General features: G+C 43.9%; 1 protein-coding gene across 3 annotated transcripts in view; it reads left to right on the forward strand.

Annotated features, from left to right (window-relative positions):
* The window catches only part of PTPN11 (protein tyrosine phosphatase non-receptor type 11), a 72,065-nt gene that overhangs the window by 21,291 nt on the left and 30,385 nt on the right, over positions 1 to 20,389 (forward strand). For 2 of the 3 annotated variants that reach the window (XM_081036903.1, XM_081036902.1), the window contains exons 3-6: positions 1,149 to 1,343; positions 3,239 to 3,431; positions 6,212 to 6,328; positions 6,977 to 7,090. In XM_081036903.1, coding sequence (XP_080893029.1) covers positions 1,149 to 1,343; positions 3,239 to 3,431; positions 6,212 to 6,328; positions 6,977 to 7,090 — 619 coding nt within the window. The remainder of the gene's footprint in view (positions 1 to 1,148; positions 1,344 to 3,238; positions 3,432 to 6,211; positions 6,329 to 6,976; positions 7,091 to 20,389) is intronic. The other variant, XM_081036904.1, reaches the window with a different exon arrangement.

The raw sequence follows: 20,389 nt of genomic DNA on the forward strand, positions 1-20,389 counted from the left end.
TTTCCCAGAGGCTTCATCAGTAATGATACAGGGTCAGACTAAAAATATGTACATGTCGGTGATGGTAATAAATATATGTTGGGGGTTGCCAGACCCCTTGGGTCCACCTAGGTGATAAATGGGTGTCTTTGTGATGTATTTAGTAGTTCAGAAAACCAAATAGGAATCAAAGACTGCCTAGACTAATTAAAATACCAAGTTTTAGAAACTTTTGGCCAGTGTCATGTCAACTCAGTGGAATCATTAGTCATCTCATGCTGGAAAACTGTCAATTATATGTGTCCTTAAAATGATTTTTAAGATACAATTATATACAGTATCTTAAGTATACAGTGAGATGAATTTTGGCAAATGTATATATTCATGTAACTAACACCCCAGTCAAAATATGGGGTTTTTTCATCACCCTAGAAAGTTACTTGTGCCCCCTTTTTACTCTCCCTCCTTCAAAGAGGCAACCACTATTTTTATTTCTATCCCCATAGACTAATTTTGCTTATTCTACAATTTCATATAAATGAAATCATATATTCTTTTCTGTCTGGCTTCTTTCTCTTAACGTAATATTTTTGAGATTCATCCATGTTGCATGTATCAGTGATTTTTTTTAAATTGATGTGTGGTGTTCTGTTGTATGAGTATGCAATTATTTGCTTATCCATTTTGGTGATAAATATTTGAGTTTTCAGTTTTTTTCTATTATAAATAAGGCTGCAATGAATATTCTTATACAAGTAATTTGGTAGCCATACAGTTTCATTTCTTTTGGGCAAGGATTTGCCCAAATCCACTTAGGAGTGGATTTACTGGATTATACAGTAGATATATGTTTGTTTCACTTTAATTATATGTCTTGATTAATGATGAGAAAAATTATTGTCACATGATATATGCAGTTTGATAGGTCCGACTTTCAAAGTAGAAATTGTACAAGGGAAAGAAACTAATAAGCAGAGTTCTTGTTGTTGAAATCATTGTGTGGTTATTTCACTCATTGCATTTCTTACAGGGAAATTGTAAAACTCCATCCTTGGGTTTGTATTAATGTTTAGGTGAAATCTGATAATGAATATGAGATCCATGTTTACCAGCATAGCTCTTTATTTATTCCCTCCCCCCCCCCCCGCCTTTCTAATGGACTATTTTAGAAGAAATGGCGCTGTCACCCACATCAAGATTCAGAACACTGGTGACTACTATGACTTGTATGGAGGGGAGAAGTTTGCCACTTTGGCTGAGTTGGTTCAGTATTACATGGAACATCATGGGCAATTGAAAGAGAAGAATGGAGACGTTATTGAGCTCAAATATCCTCTGAATTGTGCAGATCCTACCTCTGAAAGGTCAGTGACGTTTGAGTAACAGCAGAGTCTGCGTGTCTCCCATACCTTAGGTGTTATGTGAGTGCATTACGCGGGTTTGGCTTGTATCTTTCTCAAGTTGCAATCTTTTTTTTGTTTTGTTTTGTTTTGCTTTTAATTAAAAAATTTTTTTCCAATTATACTTGACATTCACTATGTTAGGTTCAGGTGTACAGCATAGCAATGAGACATTTATATAACTTAGGAAGTGATCCCCCAGTCAATCTTGTGCCCACCTGACATGCTATATAGTTATTACAATATTATGGACCATGTTCCCTAAGCTGCTCTTTACATCCCCATGACTTTTGTGACTGCCAATCTGTATTTCTTAATCCCTTTGCTTTTTTCACCCCAACCTTCAGTCTTTAAAGTTTTACTAAAGAGTAACAGGATCAGGTTATTCTCAGTGTCCTTTTCTTGCAAAAGCTTTCATCACTGTTTCTTACACTCATTCTATAGGGTTCTCAGACTATTCCTGTATATTCTTAGTACATGCCGTAATGTTAAGATTGTTGAGCTTCAGCTGATAACCTTTGAGAGTATGAGAAGAAAAGGAATGATGTTGGAGACACAGTCACAGCAGTTCTGTGTAGTAGCTCCCGACCCGTTATTCAACAGTGCCACCAACAGATGTCAGTTTAAGCTCAGAAGTGGAAGAGCAGAGAACCCCGAGGGTCTGATTTTTCATCAGCTCTTTTCTGTTATCCAAAAGTGTATGAGAATGACCTTGCTTAGAAGGAATCATATTATTTCAGAGCTCTTCCCCCTCCACCCATTAGATCTAAGCTGAGGCTTGACTTAATTTGTATTGATTTTATTGCTTTTCTCCATTTCCAGTCTCCTCTGACTCAGTACAAATGCAGGGTCTCTTAATTAGGTTTGTATATTTTGTGTCTTCAGGTAGTTTTCTCCAGCTTGCACCTCTGTGTCCGTGCTATCATATGCTGATAATTTCTTTCTCCAGGTACCACTGTAGCTTCAAGCAAAAGGCTATCTGCCAGCTCTATGCAGTTTATTTCTAAATTTTACTCTGTTTACTCTGTTTACTCTGTTTAGCAGCCATGATAGTGCTTGTTTTCTTACCGAGATCCTGAGGGAAAAAGCCGCATTATTAATATAACTATGTTAAGATGTTTTCGTAGTAACTTAATGTCTTAGAGTTTGTCCTTGGACGGCGGCCTGCGGCAGGACTCTGGTGAGCTGGTTAAACACTCAGATTGCTGGGCCCCATTCAGAATTAGTGTATTGTGAGCAATGGGAATTCATATTTTTAGGAAAATCCTTCACTCCTACTCCAAGTCTTATATGCATTACATTTTGAAATGATAACCCAGTATTCAGGCCAAAGATACTGACAGCAAACTTGGAGACTGTCTAAGTAGAGGTTGGAAATATGGAAAAATTGGAAATACTTGAATTGATTTATAATGAAGATCCTTTGTAAGTTTGGTTCACATGCCAGAGCAAGGGCAAACTTCCAAATGATTCTCTCTCTCTACCATAACTTTCTATTATAATTTCTTTAAATGGCTGTGATTAAACAGTTAGTCCTTTTAGGGTTGGGTGTGGAGAAATGACGAATTATGTTTTTAAAAGATGGGAAGTGTAAAAGAAATAGGAAAGATGGAGGACAGTTGTCTCCAAATGACTGTGGGCTCATTTAAGAAGTTTAATAGTCATTCTTGACATCTTTGTCATTTTTCCTGTCTGCTTGGGTTGCAAATTCTGTCTTCTACGGGATCACTCAATCTCTTGGAGGGGACGTGTCTGTGTTTTAATTGTGTTTAGGAGAGCTGACTCTATATGGTAATTTTGTGAATCAATGTTGTGAACTCGTGGCCGAACTCAATTTATTTTCACTATAAAAAACGTAGGTGGTTTCATGGACACCTCTCTGGGAAAGAAGCAGAGAAGTTACTAACTGAGAAAGGAAAACACGGGAGCTTTCTGGTACGAGAGAGCCAGAGCCACCCTGGAGATTTTGTTCTCTCTGTCCGAACTGGTGACGACAAGGGGGAGAGCAGTGACGGCAAGTCCAAAGTGACCCACGTCATGATCCGCTGCCAGGTAAAGCCTCCGTTGAACTATGGGTCTGGCAAAATGTCATCTTGGGGTGATTTTTCTAGTGGAAGCAGACAGATGCCGTTATTTCCAAAGTCAGATTTTCTTCGCCTATTTCGTCAGGAGCTTCTCCACTTTTAGTACATTGCTCATTATCATCGCTTCATCATTTCAGAACTGTAGTACATGATTTACTTCCAGTCTCTGACAGATTCAGTCATGCCTCAATTTCCCCTTCTGCCCTGCAGCATCTAGTCTGTTTCTGCTCATCAGCCCCCAGAATCGGCCTCCGTCTGTTTCTAAAGTGATGGCCTCAGCTCCTTCTTAGGACTGTCCCGGTCTAGCCTGTGATTGCAGTCGTCTACATGTTACAGAGACCTACATGTAAGGACGGGAAAATTGAACTCACTAGTTCTTGTTTTTAAGTGGTGACTGGGCCAAGTAGGTTGATTCTTGATTAACTTTGTTTTGGCATCGTTTCCTAAATAGGAACGATCCATTCACTATTGCTTCAGTTTTTAAATTGAAAAAAACAAACGAAAAAAACACCCAGCTTAATGAGACATAATCCACACACTGTACAATTCACCCTTTTAGAGTGGACCATTTAGTGGTTTTTTAGTGTATTTACAATTATGCAACCACAAACACTATGTAATTCCAGAACATTTTTATCACCCCAGAAAGAAACCCTGTGTCCGTTACCAGTCACTCCCCATTTTTTCCCTCCCTCTAGCTCTTGGCAACCACTAGCCCACTTTTTGTTTCTATGGATTTGCCTATTTTGGACGTTTCATACAGCTAGAACCATATACTATGTGGCTTCTTTTACTTAGCATAATGTTTTCAAAGTTTATCCACGTTGTAGCATGTGTCAGTAAACTATTGTCAGATATTCTGTTATTTGGATATATACCACATTTTGTTTACCCATTAAAAAGTAACAGTCATTTTGGCAATTATGAATAATGCTGCCAAGAACATTTGTATACAAGTTTTTGTGATATTTTCTATTTGATGAGACATCCTGCTCATATTTACTTTTAGTTTGTGAAGTGTATTTTCTTTTAGTTCTTTGAACATGTTTATATTAGCTGATTTATTATCTGTGTCTGGGGTTTTCTATTGACTGCTTTGTTCCTCCTATGTATGGGCCGTACTTTCCTGTTCTTTGCATGTCTCATATTTTTTGTTGGAAGGTAGACATTTTAAATAACATAACATGGTGACTCTGGAACTCAGATACCCTCCTTTCCCAGGGTTTTTATTGCTACTTTCTAGTGTTGCTAATTGTTGCTGCTTGGGTGTTTAGTGACTTTCCTGGAGCAACTCTGTAAAGTCTGTATTCTTTGTCATGTGTGGTCAACTGAAATCTTTGGTTAGTTAGTGGTCAGTTGATTATTGGACAGAGATTTCCTTACATGCCTTGAACCATTAAGTCTCCTCATCTTTGCCAAAGGGCTTTGTGTTAGGGCATGCCTTTAACACTCTGGCAGCTTAAAAGTCCGCCTTAGCCTTTATTTCCTGCTTGTGCAGAACCGTAAGTTCAGCCATAGGTGAAGATTGGGGCCTTCTCAGATCTTTCTTTGACTTCACACAGCCCTCTACATGCACATGGTCTTCTAGATTCTCAAGAACATGTTGGAGGTTTTCAGAGCCCCCTATGGTCATTGCCTAGATTTTCCTTTTGAGTTTTTAGTCAGTCTCCTATTTACCCTAACTGGTATTGCTGCCTCAGGCAGCTGTGATATTAAGCAGTTGCTGCTGATTGTTTCTGGCAAATCCCCTGAAGACAAGGCTCAGTGGGCTCTGATAATAACGTTCGGAAGACAAGTTCGGAAAACAGGGCTTTTCCAGGAAGCTGCTAAGCAGGCCAAATAGGGATTATTCTCTGGGGACAGGTCTCTTGCAAGAGCTCCAAATACCCTCCATCCCCTCTCATTGTGTTCGGTTGCTTGTTTTCATAGCTACTGTGGTCATGAGGCTCTTGGTTTTCGAAGAGGAGCTGGGGAGAGGAGAGAGGGAGGAGGGCAAGTGAAAACACCACAGTTTGCTGTTTTTACCAAGAGCTACCATTTTTCTTGAATAAATCCTCCCTTGACTATTGCAAGTTCTTGTTTAATTTTCAGAGTTCTGACAAAGTGGATGACAATTTTTGCCAGTGTTGTTGTTGCTTTTATGGAAGAGGAGATTTTTTCAGAGGTCTTTACTTTGTCATTCTGAAACTTTTATTTTTGAATAAAAGATTGTATCCAAATATCTTCATATATGTTATCTCTAGGATTTTGTATTTTCTGAGTTTAACGGTTTTCCTGTTGTTTCTCTTAAGTAGCCTATTCTGATGTGCGGAGCAGAAAAAATTTCCTGGTCTCTGTTTATAATTTTTATTAGAAGATGAAAGTAAAGGCATGTATATTGGGCTTCAGTGCTGCCTCACCAGCCTTGGAGTTTGTTGTGTTTTAGAGAGAAATAGTTGTTTACCTTCTATTCAGCAGCCTTATGTATAGTCACTTAACCTAGGGTAATACAAAATAGTAAAGAATACTGTTTTTCGTTTCTTTAACTATTTAGTGAATTTATGAAGGAGAAACTTTCTTGTGGCCTAGTTGATGCTGGGTGCTTATTTAGAGCCTCTCTTCCTTCTAACGCACTCTCTCACATTGGCTCAGCCATTTCATTTTCATTCTCCTGTTGTGTCCTTTCCTTTGTGCTACTACAGCTGTTGGGAAAACAGTAATTGAACATCAAGGTAATAAACATATATATACATTTTTTTGTCTTGAAAGGAACTGAAATACGATGTTGGTGGAGGAGAACGGTTTGACTCTTTGACCGATCTTGTGGAGCATTACAAGAAGAATCCCATGGTAGAAACATTGGGTACAGTGCTACAACTCAAGCAGGTGAGCGTATTGGAAAGCTGAAGCTCTCGTCTCCTTACAGAGTGGAAAACATCCTAATATAGAATAGTCCGAAAACACGGAAGTAGAATAGTATCAGGCACTTCCATGTACCCATCACCCAGCTTCAGTTACCATCACGGCATCAAATCTTATTTCAATTGTTATGCTACTCACTGCCCTCCTCCTGGTATGTGGAAACAAATTCCAGGTATTACGTCATTTCCATGACTGTCTCCATTTGGATCTCTCAAAGGCCACACAGAGTTTTTAAAGCACCTTTGGGTGATCATACTGACTAATTGGAATTATTGCTATTTCAAAGTTCACTGATCACTTAGTGGCAAATGATGTTACCTCTCTGGGTTGTGGTCTGTTTATCAAGAAGAATAGGTTGAATTTGTAGCAGCAGAGGTAAGGGTGTGTGGAGATTGGAAAAAGATATATTTCCTGATAGAATAGAAGAGAAACTGAAACTATTTGAAAAATGTTTATTGTGAATTACTGGGTCCTGTGACCTTCCTGTCCTTGCTTTTATAAATACCAAAATAGAAGTTTGGTTGTTTTCTTTTTTTTGCTTTTTTGTTTTTGCGTTAACACTTTCTTCTGTAATACTTTCTTCATTTCACACCAACTGCTGAATTTCATTAGCCCCTCAACACAACTCGTATCAATGCTGCTGAAATAGAAAGCCGGGTTCGAGAACTAAGCAAATTAGCCGAGACCACAGATAAAGTCAAACAAGGCTTTTGGGAAGAATTTGAGGTAAGTTATTTAAAAAGTTTTTTTCCCCCATGAGTTATGAATTTCTGCTTTTAATGGGAGAGAAGTTGGTCTTAGGTTCGCAGTGGGATATGAACAACTTGAATCTGTGCCCTTTCTGAATTCGGCCATTGAGTGACATGAAACAAGTTGCTGAAGGGGCTTCTTTGCAATAGAAGGGCACTGTGTTCTGGAGAAAGGAGTTGGCAGTTAATATGAAATGGATGAGCCAGTAGCTGCATTTGGCTCTTTGGGTTTGCTGGCAGAAACCCAGAAAAACCAAAGGATCTAATTCCTTTGGAAGAGTTCCAGCATTGGCTGGGGTCTACAGAAATAATCTGTAGCCTTATTGCAGTGAATAAGTAAGTAAAAGTGAAATACCGCATAGTGGCTTCAATTTGGGCGTTGCAGTTTATAACTTTGGGAAGTTAAGTGAAATGATTTCTTTCCTGAAACCAGCTCAGGTAGGAGAATGTCCCCACTGGGAATGTGCTGTTCCTGTTGTACTCTGATATGTCACTTACCATCAGACAATCTCATTCCTGTTCTTCTCATCCATTTGACAGAAAACTTCCTCAAAAACAAGGATTGTGCCATATTTACCTTCATCATTATCCCTGGCACGCGCACAGACCCTGGTACAAAAAACAGAAACTCCATAAATGGTTCATTATTCCATACTTTTGTAGGACTTTAGAATTTATGCATATTTGTGGAATGAATGAATGAAAGGCCGGATGAAGTGATTTTAGCCACAGTATGTCAGATCAACTTATTGAGATAACTATTGTTTCTGTTTCACAGAGGAGGAGCCTGAGGCTCAGGAAGGTGAAGTAAATTGCCTCACCACAAATATTGATTGCCTTGTGGCAGTGGGGATGTGTACAGAATAGAACATTCACAGCTCTTGCTCAACGTTGCCGAACAGGGACTTGAACTCAGGTTTATTCTCTCACACCAGGCATTGGGATGGATAGTCACTGAGGATACATGGCAGACAAGATGGACAGGGCTTCTTCTGTCTTTAATGCCCTTCCAATGGAGAGACAGGAGGCAGTGATGAAAAGCATCACTGAAAAAGCGATGACAAACTGAATAAGTCAGAATTTAAAAATGTCAAGCTCAGGATTCTCTCGATTGTATCCTGCCAGCCTCCATAACAAAAGGCAGCATTTCAACATTCCTTGTATTACATTTACTTCATTTCATTTAGTCTTTATAAAGCCTCAGGAGGTAGGTGGATAAGTACAGAAAATGTAGAAGCCTCACATAAAATTTGAATGAAAACCCTGTTTTTCAAAAGTGTTTATTATATAAAATTTCAAATGTATACCAAAGCCGAGAGAATAGAATAATCACAGCAATATGCCCGTCACTCAGCATTAGCAATTGTTGATATATGGCAGTCTTTTTAACTATACCCGTTACTCCCCTAGCCTTGGCTTATTGCAAATCCCAGATGTCATTTCATCTTTCACTTTCATTTCAAAAATTATAGCCAGAATATCATCACAGCTAAAATTATTAACAATAATAGCTAATATTGCGATGCTTAGGGAAACAAAGCCAAACCTTCCCAAAGAGCTTGTGACGGACAGTAGAGGTGTTTTCAAGATTCCATTGGCGGGAGTCAAGATACAAACTTGGAAGGAAATCCTAGCCTGACTTTTCTGGTCATGGAAAAAGAACACTGACCTGATGGTTTCACTCTGTGACATCTCAAAGTCACGTCATCTTTTATACATTGGTAACAAAAAAGGTGGGGGTGGGGATTGAGTTGGCTTTTGGGGGAGATGAAAAAAAATAAGAGCACACTCTGTATTCTACAAGTTCTCCATAGAGGTCAGGCCAAGGTTGTAAGTTGTCATGCACTAAATCAGGGCATTAACTTTCATTTAAACTGGAGCTAGATCTAAATAGCAGATGGCCTGCTTTCTAGATCTCTTACGTACCTGCTTCTCAAATCCAGGCCATGTAAAAAAATTGCCCTTTAAGGTTGGGGTCAGTAGAATAAGTCTGAAAACAGAACAAACCATTATAGAAAAAATTAGATACGTGGAAGCAGAGATTCATTATAACCTAAGTCCTCTGAAACCGGGGTTTGTTCACAATAGCAAGGCATTCTTATTTGAGCCGTTGTACCTTAGCTGTTTCCTGGAAGGTGGTAAATTTAGGATCAGGTCCATCTTACTATGTGCTCTGATAGTCTTTAAAGTGAACCAGAGCTCTAAATTGCAGTGCCACTGGTGATTTAATTCTGACAGCTATGTTTTGTTTGTCTGTATGCCCAACTCCTGTTTATCTGTAAAACTCTGTATGTCCTTCTGGTCTGTTTTGCTAGAAGACACTTATAAATTACTTTCACTTTTGACGCATCTTAAAATACAAAGTCTCTTGTGAAGCTCTGCTTCTTTTCTCCTCTGCTGCTGAAATAAATTCAGGTTGATGATTTTCTTCTAGGATACATTGTATGCCCGAGACATTATGAACCCAAGTCTTTGATTTGTTTTCCTGTTTCTGATCTGTGTAAACATCTTGTGTCCCTTTGCTCCTGAATGTAAAGAGGCAGCTAATATTTCTAGATTTGTCGAAAGGCAGTAAAGTTCTGCTAACATGAGACTGACACCAAATAAGTGAAAAGGCAGTATTTATGGTAATTGTGTGTCTGCGATGTGCGGGTTACCTGAAACCTGAATTCAGACCTGCTCATCCTGACGAGGTACATAGTACATGGCTGCATTACAGAGTCTGCCCCTTCTCTGCCTGTTCCTCCGTTTTGAGTCCTCCAGGCCTGAGCTGCCAGGGGCCTGGTGGACTGAGTCTGGACACTGCCTCTGACTGTAAGACCCAAGTCAAGGATGGAAGTCTCGCCACCGACAGCCACTGGGCCCCACTCTTCCTTTCCCTCACCTTTTTCCTCCATCTCTCTGCCCTCTCTGTTTCCAGTAGCCCCGTTCTCCACATCGCTGCGTCATCCTTCTTTTCCTTCAGCAGATTTCTCTGCTTCTTGACTTACAGCCTTAGTTGTAGCCCCTTTCAGATATTGCAACTAGCAAGTTTCAGTCTTTGCATTAAAGTCTCAGAGATTCTCATCGGCTCAGAGGCCATCCATCTTTGGTCCAAGGAGCAATGCCAAGGACATGATCACAGAGAGAACAGATATGTCTGCATGGACCACCTGACTGGGGAAAAATAATTGTCAGAGGTGAGGGTGGTAGGGAGTTGGGTAAATAAATGTTCCCCAAATATCTGCCACAAACAGTAGACACCGATGGTGGCAATGGTTTATGATTCACTCAACGAGTATTTATTAAGCACAGTCTGTGTGCTGGAGTCTCTGTTCTAGGTTCTGGGGATATAGCAGGGAACAAATCAAAGTCTGTCCCTATGAAATTTATAGTCAATTAGGAAAGACAGACACTAAACAAAGAAACAGGTAACTATTCAACACGTGAGATGGTGATAAGTGCTATGGAGAAAATATAGAAGGGCAGGCCAGCCCGGTGGCTCAGGTGGTTGGAGCTCCGTGCTCCTAATGCCGAGGTTGCCAGTTCGATTCCCACATGGGCCAGTAAGCATCGCCCTCTACAGCTAAGATTGTGAACAATGGCTCTCCCTGGAGCTGGACTGCCGTGAGTAGCCGGAGGTCGCTGTGGCCTGGTGTGTGCTGCCGTGTGCTGCCAGGAGCAGCCGGTGGCCAGCTTGAGTGGCCAGCAGTCAGGCGACCAACTGCCTCAGCTGGGGGGAGCGCAAGCCTCATGATACCAGCATGGGTCAGGGAGCTGTGTCCTACACAACTAGACTGAGAAACAACGGCTTGAACTGGAGTGGTGGTGGGTGGGAGGGGGAGGTGGAAAAGTGGGAAACAATACAGTAGGGCAAGATAAAGGTGTGTGCCGCTAATGATTACCGTTTTACATAGATCTCTGTGGCATTTGCACACACACAGACCTGTGGGAAATAAGGAGCAAGCCACTCAGATGAGCTCAGGAAGAGCGTTCCAGGCAAAGGGAACAGCAAGCGCAGAGGCCTTCACGTGGGAATGCCTTTCACATGTGGCCCGATCAGCAAACGGGCCAGTACAGTTAGAGAGGAGTGGGCAAGAGGAAATGTAGAGGCGACCGTGGAGGGGTCAGGTCACACAGGGCACTGTGGATCAGGGGAAGGCCATTGGCCTCTACTTGGAGGAGGTAGAGTCTCCGGGAGTTTTGAGCACAGGGGAGACGTGTCACTGTGGCTGCCGCGTGGAGCAGTCTTTAAGGGAAGGAGACGAGTAAGGAGGCAGGCTGCAATCATCCAAGCAGAGGAATGGCCGTTGCTTGCACCAGAGCTGAGCGGTTGAGGTGGCTGGGTCCTGGAGATATTTTGGAGGTAGAATTGTCAGGATTGAAGGCAGTGTTGTTGGCAGATTGTGTGGTAAGAGAAGACAACTGAGGCAAGGATAAGAGAAGTTTTCGGCTTGAGCGATTGGTAGGATGGAGTTACCACTTGACCTAGATGGGGAAGACTGAGAGGAACAGGTTTTGGGGCAGGTGATCAGCTTTCCTTTTGGACACGTTCAAGTTCACACCACCTATTGGACATGTAATTGGAATGTGATTTTTCAACTAATTCTATGGTGTTACAGGCAGGATTGTACTAGAATGTTCTTCCTTCCTCACTTCTTCACCTTGCTAGCATCTCTTCCCTCTTTAGTTCCCAGCCTCACGGTCGTTTTCTCAGGGAAACCTTCCTTGAATCCCCGTGCCCGGGCCTGGGTTGGTTCCTCCCGTTATATGTGCACATACGTAGCAGCAAATCCATTCCTGTACAGTACTTAACCATCCTTGGAATTCATGAATAATTTGCGTGGTTATTGGTTTAATGTTTGTCTCTTGTACTGTGAATCCATAGAAGCAGAAAACTTTACTAGGTCTGTTGGAATAAAGAGATGTTTTTGCTCAAAATGAAACTGATGGTGAACAAAGAAAGAGATGGATGTGCTTTGATCCTGCTCTTTTATGCCTGCCGTGTGCATGTCATCTAAGAAAATAACCCAGAGCAGTCCGTGGGTCCCACAAGGACTGCTGGTCCTGTTTCGTTCACTGGAGCCCCATTATCCAGAAAGCCTGACACAGAAGGTACAAATAAATATTTGTACTGAGTGTTGAATCTGAGCTGCTTTCAGTAGCTAGACTTGTACTGGCTTCAGACCCTTTGTGTATATTTCAAGAGAGGACAGCTTCTGATGCTTAAGGGTGGAGGAATGTTCCAGGCTTTGCTGTGAGATATTCCTCTTTACTCCCATCTAGTTTGTTTTCATCAGCAGTCCCTGTTTGAGGCTTGATGGACACACAGTTTAGTCTTTGAGACCCCTGTACACACTTGCCCAGGAGGAGAGCTGCAGTGGTGAATTTCAGAAAGATTTTAGTTTCGAACCTTCTGTTTCTGATTAAAAAAACAAAAACAAACACACCACATACACACAGACCCCACACAGCACCTTGTTAATGGATTGTTTTTCTCCAGCACCTTAAAGCTTGTTTCCCTTGGTAATTTGATTTGTTTTTAATGCCCAGCCTTCTTCCGTTACGCAAGCCATTCTCCTGCATGGTCTGAAGCTGTTTTCAGTTCTCATAGGCATCATGTCCTTTCGTGACAGCTACCCAGATGTCTTGATTCCCACCAGCTGCTCTGCCAAGTGACATGTCTCCAGGAGGAGCTGGGGCCGGTCTTCAAGCCCACAGTCCAGTTTGCTTTCTTTCCAGTGATTGTATCCGGCTCAGGGGAGCTATAAATTCTACTTCAAGGTGCTTAGGCTTTATGGAAACAGGATTTTAACTGCACCCCCAAGTTGGGTCTAGAATAATAATTCTTGCTGGTGATCTCTAGTGGAAATCTTCCCCTTGGTGACTAAGCTGTGCCACATTGAATGGCCTTGGACTTTAAAGTGCTCCATGATGGCAGCGGGAGCTGTAACCAGTGTTTCCACCTAGGCCTGAGCTCCCAGTTACTTAATAGAAGGGCTGCTCCCCACTGGTGGGTAGAGGTTTTCTTCCAAAAGCTCCATCCTGGAGACATTCTTTTGTTTCCTTTGGGCTCTTTCTCGTTCTCTCTCTCCCTCCTCGGTTTTTGCCCCTCCAGCGTCACGCTTTTCTTTTTAGAGTTGTTTTTATATGCTGGAGCTGCTTGGCATCATTACAGAGAATTTAAGAACCAAAGGTGCTTTAGTATCTGCTTCACCTTTTCCCTTTGCCTTTAAATGTCCCTGCTAGTACTTTCTGCATCCGTCATTGTCCTTCTGTCTTTCTCATCGAGTGGGCTTGTGCTGTGGCCTCTGTTTCTTCTTAGCTCCTTCTTTAACAACTCGGAATGTGACTTCCCCCACTTACTGGGATAACACTTCCAGAAAACACCCATGGCTTTCTTATGGTAAACAAACAGTCATTTCTTTAGCCTCTTTCTTCCTTGTGCTGCTCTTGAGACAGCTGTCCAGCTCCCCATCCCCATGTCGTCTTGGTTCCTCTGCATGCGCCTGGTTTATTCCTTCTTCTCCTCCCTTGTGCCTGTCTTGCTGTTGGTTGCCTTTTCTTCTCCCAACCAGCTAACTCTAGTGGTTCTTCTCCAAGGTCCGTGATCTGGGCCCTCTTCTCATCGTGCTTTAAATTCGCTCTTCCTTGGGGAGCACACTCATGCTCATCCTAGTCCGGTTACCCCCAAGTTTATGTTGCTTCTAGTTCTGGTTTTATCTTTTGGATTGTGTCTTCCACTTTTCTTCTTGGCTGTCATATCTCTTCAAACTCGAGCATTCAAAACAGGGCCTGTTATTTCCCTTTCAAACTAGTTGTCCCCTTTTATGGGTGTGTCTCTGGTGGTCGTCCTGCTTATTCTTTGGCCCGGTAGGCTGGAATCCTCAGAGCATACCCTGACTCATCTTGCTCTTTCTTCCATCCCTTGCCATTCACCAGGCCCGGCTGGGTTTCCTTTCCTGATGTCTCTCTGGTCTCAGAGGCAGGAAGGAAAGTAGCCTTTCTTGTCTGCCTGCTGCTGCGTGTTGGGCTAGGCAAGGCATCTCATTGACGGTTCAGTCTTGTGAGGGAGGTAGAGTTCCCAGGATGCTCTGAGCAATCAAGGCGCCTGTCCAGGACTGCCCAGGTGGGCAGCAGCAGAACCGGGAGTCTCGCCTGATTCCGGGCTGCAGGCTGTCATCACCCCAGAAGACACGAGGTGTTCATTTACTCTACTTCTCTGCCTTGGCCCTCCATTCTTCTTTGTGCTAATCGGCTCTCAGCATTTCTCCTGTCACCTCTCTTCTGCTCAAACTGCCTCATTAGTTCCCTATAGCATTTTCATTTTGAATATAAAAAAACTGTAGCCCAGAAGAAATGAGAAGGTTGCCCCCAAGAAAGTGCCTGGCAAATGGTTGTCTGTGGTTTGAATTTCCAGGACTTCTGACACCTTGCTTCCTTTCACTCAGCTTTTGAAGGTCATCTCTCCAGTTCTCGAGGCCCTCCGTCAGTTTTCTTACTCTCCCCATCTAACCGCATTTCCCACCACTTTTTAGCACACAGTTTCCAGACTCATCGGCCAGTCTCCTTCCCCCTCCCACAAACTCTGGCCTCTTAGCCACGTTGGCTTATATTCCTTAATTTGCCAGGATGTCTTCCTTTCTTCCTTGCACCCATCTAAATCCTCCTGTTCCTTCCAGAGACCTGCTTTAGTTAGTTTTCATGGGCCTCATGCCCTAAATTCCACACCACATAATTAATCCCACACTTAATGATAGATTTGTCTCGTGCTGTTTGCCGCGGTTTCCTGTGTCAGAACCTGTTCTCCAGGGACCATGCCTTTTAATTTGTTTTTCTGCTTGTACTCCATCTTATCAGAGGAGGGAGGTAACTTGGTTTACAAGCACCAGGAAGGGACCGAATCTCTGGATGGTTTTTGCCCCCATGGTGCTTTGGCAGTGCTTGTCCATCAGGTGGGACTTTCTCTGGGGAGGAGAGTCACCAGCTGCCCCTTCATTCCTGGAGGATGCTGGGGGCTCAGTCAGGATGACTACGGAGAAGTGGTGACAGGCCGTGTAGCGTGACGTCAGGAAGTGGGGGCTTTCACCTCCCTGTGGTACCTGGTCACGCTGCAGAGTTCGCCGTAAAGAGAATGGAATGAGAAATGGCAGTGTTTTCTGCAGAGACAGATGCCAAAGGGAAACAGAAGTTTATTCAGGCCCGCTAGAGGGCCTGGTTTGGTGGTTACCGCTGTCTGGAGAGTTATTCATGGCATCCCAACCAGAGAGGCCATCTGTCTGACAGCCTTCTCAGCTCCCTTTCTCTCCTCCGGGAGGCCACAGCCGTGGAGTGGGGGGCGGATGGGGAGGGAGTTAGTAGGAGCTTTTACATTTTTATTTATTATTAATTCATATCTAAAAGTTTTTTAATTATTGAAGCTTTCAAACACCCAAAAGTAGAGAAAGTAGTGTGATGAACCTTCTTTGTCCCGACACCCAGCTTTAACACTTCTCAACATTTCGTTAATCTTGTTTCCTCTGTCCCCACCCCTCCCACCCCATCCAATGTATATACCCTCGTAGCTTTGTTTTTAAAGGTAAAGTGATTGTACAGCATCGTCTGGCCCTCATGGTTAGTGGTGTTACTTCCCCCGAGTGATTCGTGCCTATGGCGCAGAGCAGTGCAGGAGAAATGGTCATCGGGCCATTGTCATGGTGCTTGGGCATGCCTGGCTCTGCCACCTTGTTCTGTCTGCCTGCATCCGTTTGATCCTGTTCCTCCACTGGCATTCATGACATTCTGGTCAAGAGCCAGGTTCATGGTGCTTCGTCAGGGCTTTGGAAGCCTGTGGGGGTCTCTTTAGGTCATCACAGTGACCGGGAACGCTGCTACTAGCATTGGGCGGGCAGTGGCCTGGGGTGGGGAGAAGGGATGTTCACTGGCTATAAATGTAAGGGCAGGTCATGCGCAGTGAACACATGTCCCATCCACAGTCGGCGGGCATGCTGCTGGAACTCCGAAAGGGACAAGGTGGGTCGGGATTGACTTTCTCTTGATGCCTTTTAAGATTTAATAGTTTGATATAGTCCCTTTTTTGGCTCTAGGTCTGCTTTGACTGGTGTAGTCAGGTGACTGTAAGTAGCTCTGGCCCTTTCTGAGGGTTCATCATTTGGTGCAAATCCTTGGGCTGTGTTTATTCCTTGGGAAAGCCGGGTGTCTTGCAGCCTGTATCCCAGCTTTACACAGCCTTTTGCTGCTTGTCCCAGCCTTATCATTGATGCAGTGACATTCAGCTTGACAGGTCATTTGCAGCTTTTGGTGCCCCAGGGACGGCTGGTGAGAGGGAGATTGTGGAAGATAAACCAAGAAAGGAATTGTAACCTCCTGGAGGCAGGGCTCCTTGGAAGCTCTCTGCCACTTCCTGCCATCAGCCTGGTGCTGGGCAGGGCTCGCCCTTAGCAGGTGGTTGCTGATTATAGTTGGGGAGCCTCTGCAGGCTCACAACTTGGGAGTTCTTTTTATTTTCAGTCTCAGTGTGGATGGATGGCAGCCTTCCACAGCGGGAAATGAAATGTGTTCGGGCAACGTGGGCCCCAGGCACAGATGAGAAAGGGCTAACGGTACTGAGGAAGGAGCTGGGGGCACAGACACACTGTTAGCCATTATTAATCTGTGACAGCTGCCAGCCGCAGGCAGTTAGCACCCGACTGTGCCTGGGACGCAGGGCCTCTGTGCCTCTTCTCTCTGTGCCTCTTCTTTCTGGAAGAAGCCAGAGCCCAAACGCCTGGCTCAGCTTGTGTGCTGTTCAAACCCCAAATCCATGTGGAAGAGGTGATTGGGAACTTAATGCAGAACAAGGGAGGCTCTGGCTGACCTGAGTAGACGGTCCAGCCAACAAGCCGTGGGGACGCATGAATTTAATCCGGCTAGATGATTTTTGTTTTTAATTGGGGAATATTGGGGGACTGTGTGTTTCTCCAGGGCCCATCAGCTCCAAGTCGTGTCCTTCAATCTAGTTGTGGAGGGCGCGGCTCAGCTCCAAGTCCAGTCGTCGTTTTCAATCTTAGTTGCAGGGGGCACAGCCCACCATCCCATGTGGGAATTGAACCTGCAACCTTGTTGTTAAGAGCTCGCGCTCTAACCGTCTGAGCCATCCGGTTGCCCTGGGAGATGATTTTTGGTGGTACCCCATTACAGCAAGTTCAATCCATTACGACATTGAATGAGTGGATGAGAGAGGTTTTCTCTTTTTAACCCATATCCAATCCTTTTGGCGAGGCTTCAGAGACGTGTCGGTGGGGTATTAACATGTCTTCACAACTACCTCTGACACTTGCCAGTCAGTGTCCATTTCTGACCAAGCCTCAGGCATGCTACAGCAGCCAGGTAGAATGTGATAGTTTTATTTTTATTATATTTCTTTCTCTGGTTACCTTCTATATATGGCAAGTGATGCTTCTTTTCATATGTGCTCGTAATAGAAGGTTTCCTTTGAAATATATTTTATGAAGGGGGAAAAGGAGGAGAATTTAAGAAAACAACTGATAACAGGTGCTGTGCCAGGGTGGCAAAGCATCTTAAAGATGCTTTTCAGATGACTAAAGATTGGCAAATGTGCTAGTATGTTGCCTGCAGTGGTTGTCCTTTATGTTGCAGTCCAGGCCAGCAGGGTCGGGATGGGAGTGTAAGTGTGGGGCCTGGGGGCGCCGAGGCATCACTCGTGCAGACCTGTGGTTTGTCTGTCTCCTCCCTCCTTCCCCTTTACTTGCTTATTCAGCAAACATGTTCTGAGTGTCTACTATGTGCCTGATGCCATCCTGCTTGCAGGCATAGCAAGGTGGTCCCTACTCTGGAGTAGAGGAGACAGATTGGAAGGACATAGGTGGGATTCAGTGTGGCAGGTGTACTCTGGAGGGTGTAGGCAAAATGGTTTTTAGTGCTTGGCATGACTGATGCCATCTTGAGAAGCAGGTTGCTTTCAGTGACTGCCTGAGGGGTAGGCTTATATCACCTAAAAGGAATGTTCTTACGTAGATAAGTAGGCTCATTAAGTTGCTTACTGCCTTATAATATACAGCTCTTTTTAAAATTTAATTAATTAGTTTATTTTTAATATACAGCTTTTAACAAGCACATGCCACTTGGCTACAGGCCACCTGTGTTCTTGTTAGCTGTGTGTGTGTGTGTGTGTGTGTGTGCGCGTGTGCGCGTGTGCGTGTGTGCGTGCATATCAAGCCCCATCTCCTTTCTGGTGGGAAGTCTTGCTGCCACCCAAGACTCTGCTTCTGTCCATAAGCTCCTTTAATAAACTGTTTAATTCTGGAGGTGTCAGCCTCTTTCTTCTGAGTCTTGGCCTCACCATCATTTGGAGGTCGGTTCCAGTACACCCCGGGAAATTTTCCCGGCAGGGGAGGTACTGCAGACAGTGCACTGAGTAATGACTGCATGGCCCAGGAAGTCATGCCCATCACTGCTGAGTGGGATGGGAAAGCTTCCCAGAGGAGGAAGTATTCGAGGTGGGTCTTAAAGAATAAATAAAACATAACTATGCATCGGTGCTCAAAGCAGAGAGAGGGCGTTCTAGGCCGAGGGGACAGCATGTACAGAGCATGAAAGACTGCGAGGCCCTTAACGTATATTTTAGTATGGCTGGAGCACAGGCAGTGCATCTCACACTTGAGCGTGTGTGTGAATCGCTTGGGAATCTTGTTGGAGTGCAGATTTTGATTGAGTAGATCTGGGGCAGGAGCTGAGACTGACTCTGAGTAGCTCCCAGGCAATGCTACCTACTGCTGGTCTGCAGACCACATGTGGAGTAGCTGGGTGTCAAGCTCTCGGAACGATTATAATTCGACAGCGACAGCCGGCATCTGCCTGCCTGCTTCCTTGTGTTCCAGGCATGTTTTTGCACTCTGGGTAGTAATCCCATTTAACTCTTACACCAGCCCCATGGGGTAGGTAGTTAGGATTATCCCCACTTTACCCTTGAGGAAACTGAGGCACAGACAGGATACTAGTAACTTTGCAAAGCAGAAGCTGAAGTGAGAGGCAGGCCACCATTAGCTCAGAGAAGAGGAGGCCTTGTGAGTTGTTCTGAAAAGCTTGGACTTTATCTTGAAGGCAGAGGGAGAAAATGAAGATGACGAAACGGAGGGCCTGGATGAAATACGCTTTTGTAGAGCTTGTTCTGGCCATGCACCCTCCACAAGTGACGTGTCATGTGGAGTTTGTGTCCTAAGTGAGCTCGTCTTTGCTTTACTGTCGTGTGTTTTGAATCAAGCAGCTAATTCTTTCCTAGCTCCGCCACCATTGTAGCTGTTGTTGACGTTGTTTCTCTTGGTTGATTTTTAAACGATTGAGTCAGTTCAAATGTTTGAACTTCTCCTTGAGCCTTTACCTTAATGTTTGAAAATCAAGATTGCACCTTCCTCCTAACACAGCAGATGCTGCTTTATGAGACTGGCCCACAGTTGAAAGGAAACGCCAGCTCACACAAGGCAAATGGCTTGTGTTAGTCTGGACTCATTTAAAAAATTTGTCGTTGTCAGAGTTCTGCATACATTGTATTTTATTTCTGCCCAGATTTCAGCTAGCTAAACACTTTTGTTATGAGCTGTGGGTCAAGGCTGAATAGTACATTTTGACACTGAGAGTCAAATAGCAATTTAAAATCCTGACTTTCATACCTATCTGTGAAATTCAGATAAATGGAATGGAAATATAACAGGGCTGCTGTGTTAGAAAATATTGACTCTGTCACTCCTTGTGAAATCTTTCAGGAGTAACCATTTTGGCATATGTACACACATACACACACAAACACACATATGTTGTTAGATATATAATATTGTCATATATAATATATATAACACACACATTATGTTTTTCTTTTTAGCCTGCCTTTCACTTTCTTGATTTGCCCATGTGCGATTTCCCATTACCGATTAGGCTTATTTGACACTAATGGTCCCTTGTTTTGAAACTAAGGGACCATTTTACAATTTTGAAAATGAAACCTGCCCTTCCGCTTCAGCCTAGCCTGTCCACCTTCCTTGCGGGTTCTCCTCCACTTCCCCACATCCCCTCTTCCGGTGGGGCCGGTCCCGCTGTGGCTGCCTGGTTGAGTCTCTTCTTTCGCCGATGGCGTTCCCCAGCTCCTTCGCCGTGGAGCTGTCCTTCCTGACCACTTGCTTCTGGAGCCCGCCTTCTCGTCCTCACTCTGGCCGGGGAGAGCCTGGGTCGGAGGGGTGCCTGTGTAGACGAAGGCTGGCTGCCGGGGGCACTGACCTGAGTTTCTGGCATAGGATGACTTTGT

This window comes from Rhinolophus hipposideros, assembly GCF_964194185.1.
Source record: "Rhinolophus hipposideros genome assembly, chromosome: 24".
Taxonomy (NCBI): domain Eukaryota; kingdom Metazoa; phylum Chordata; class Mammalia; order Chiroptera; family Rhinolophidae; genus Rhinolophus; species Rhinolophus hipposideros.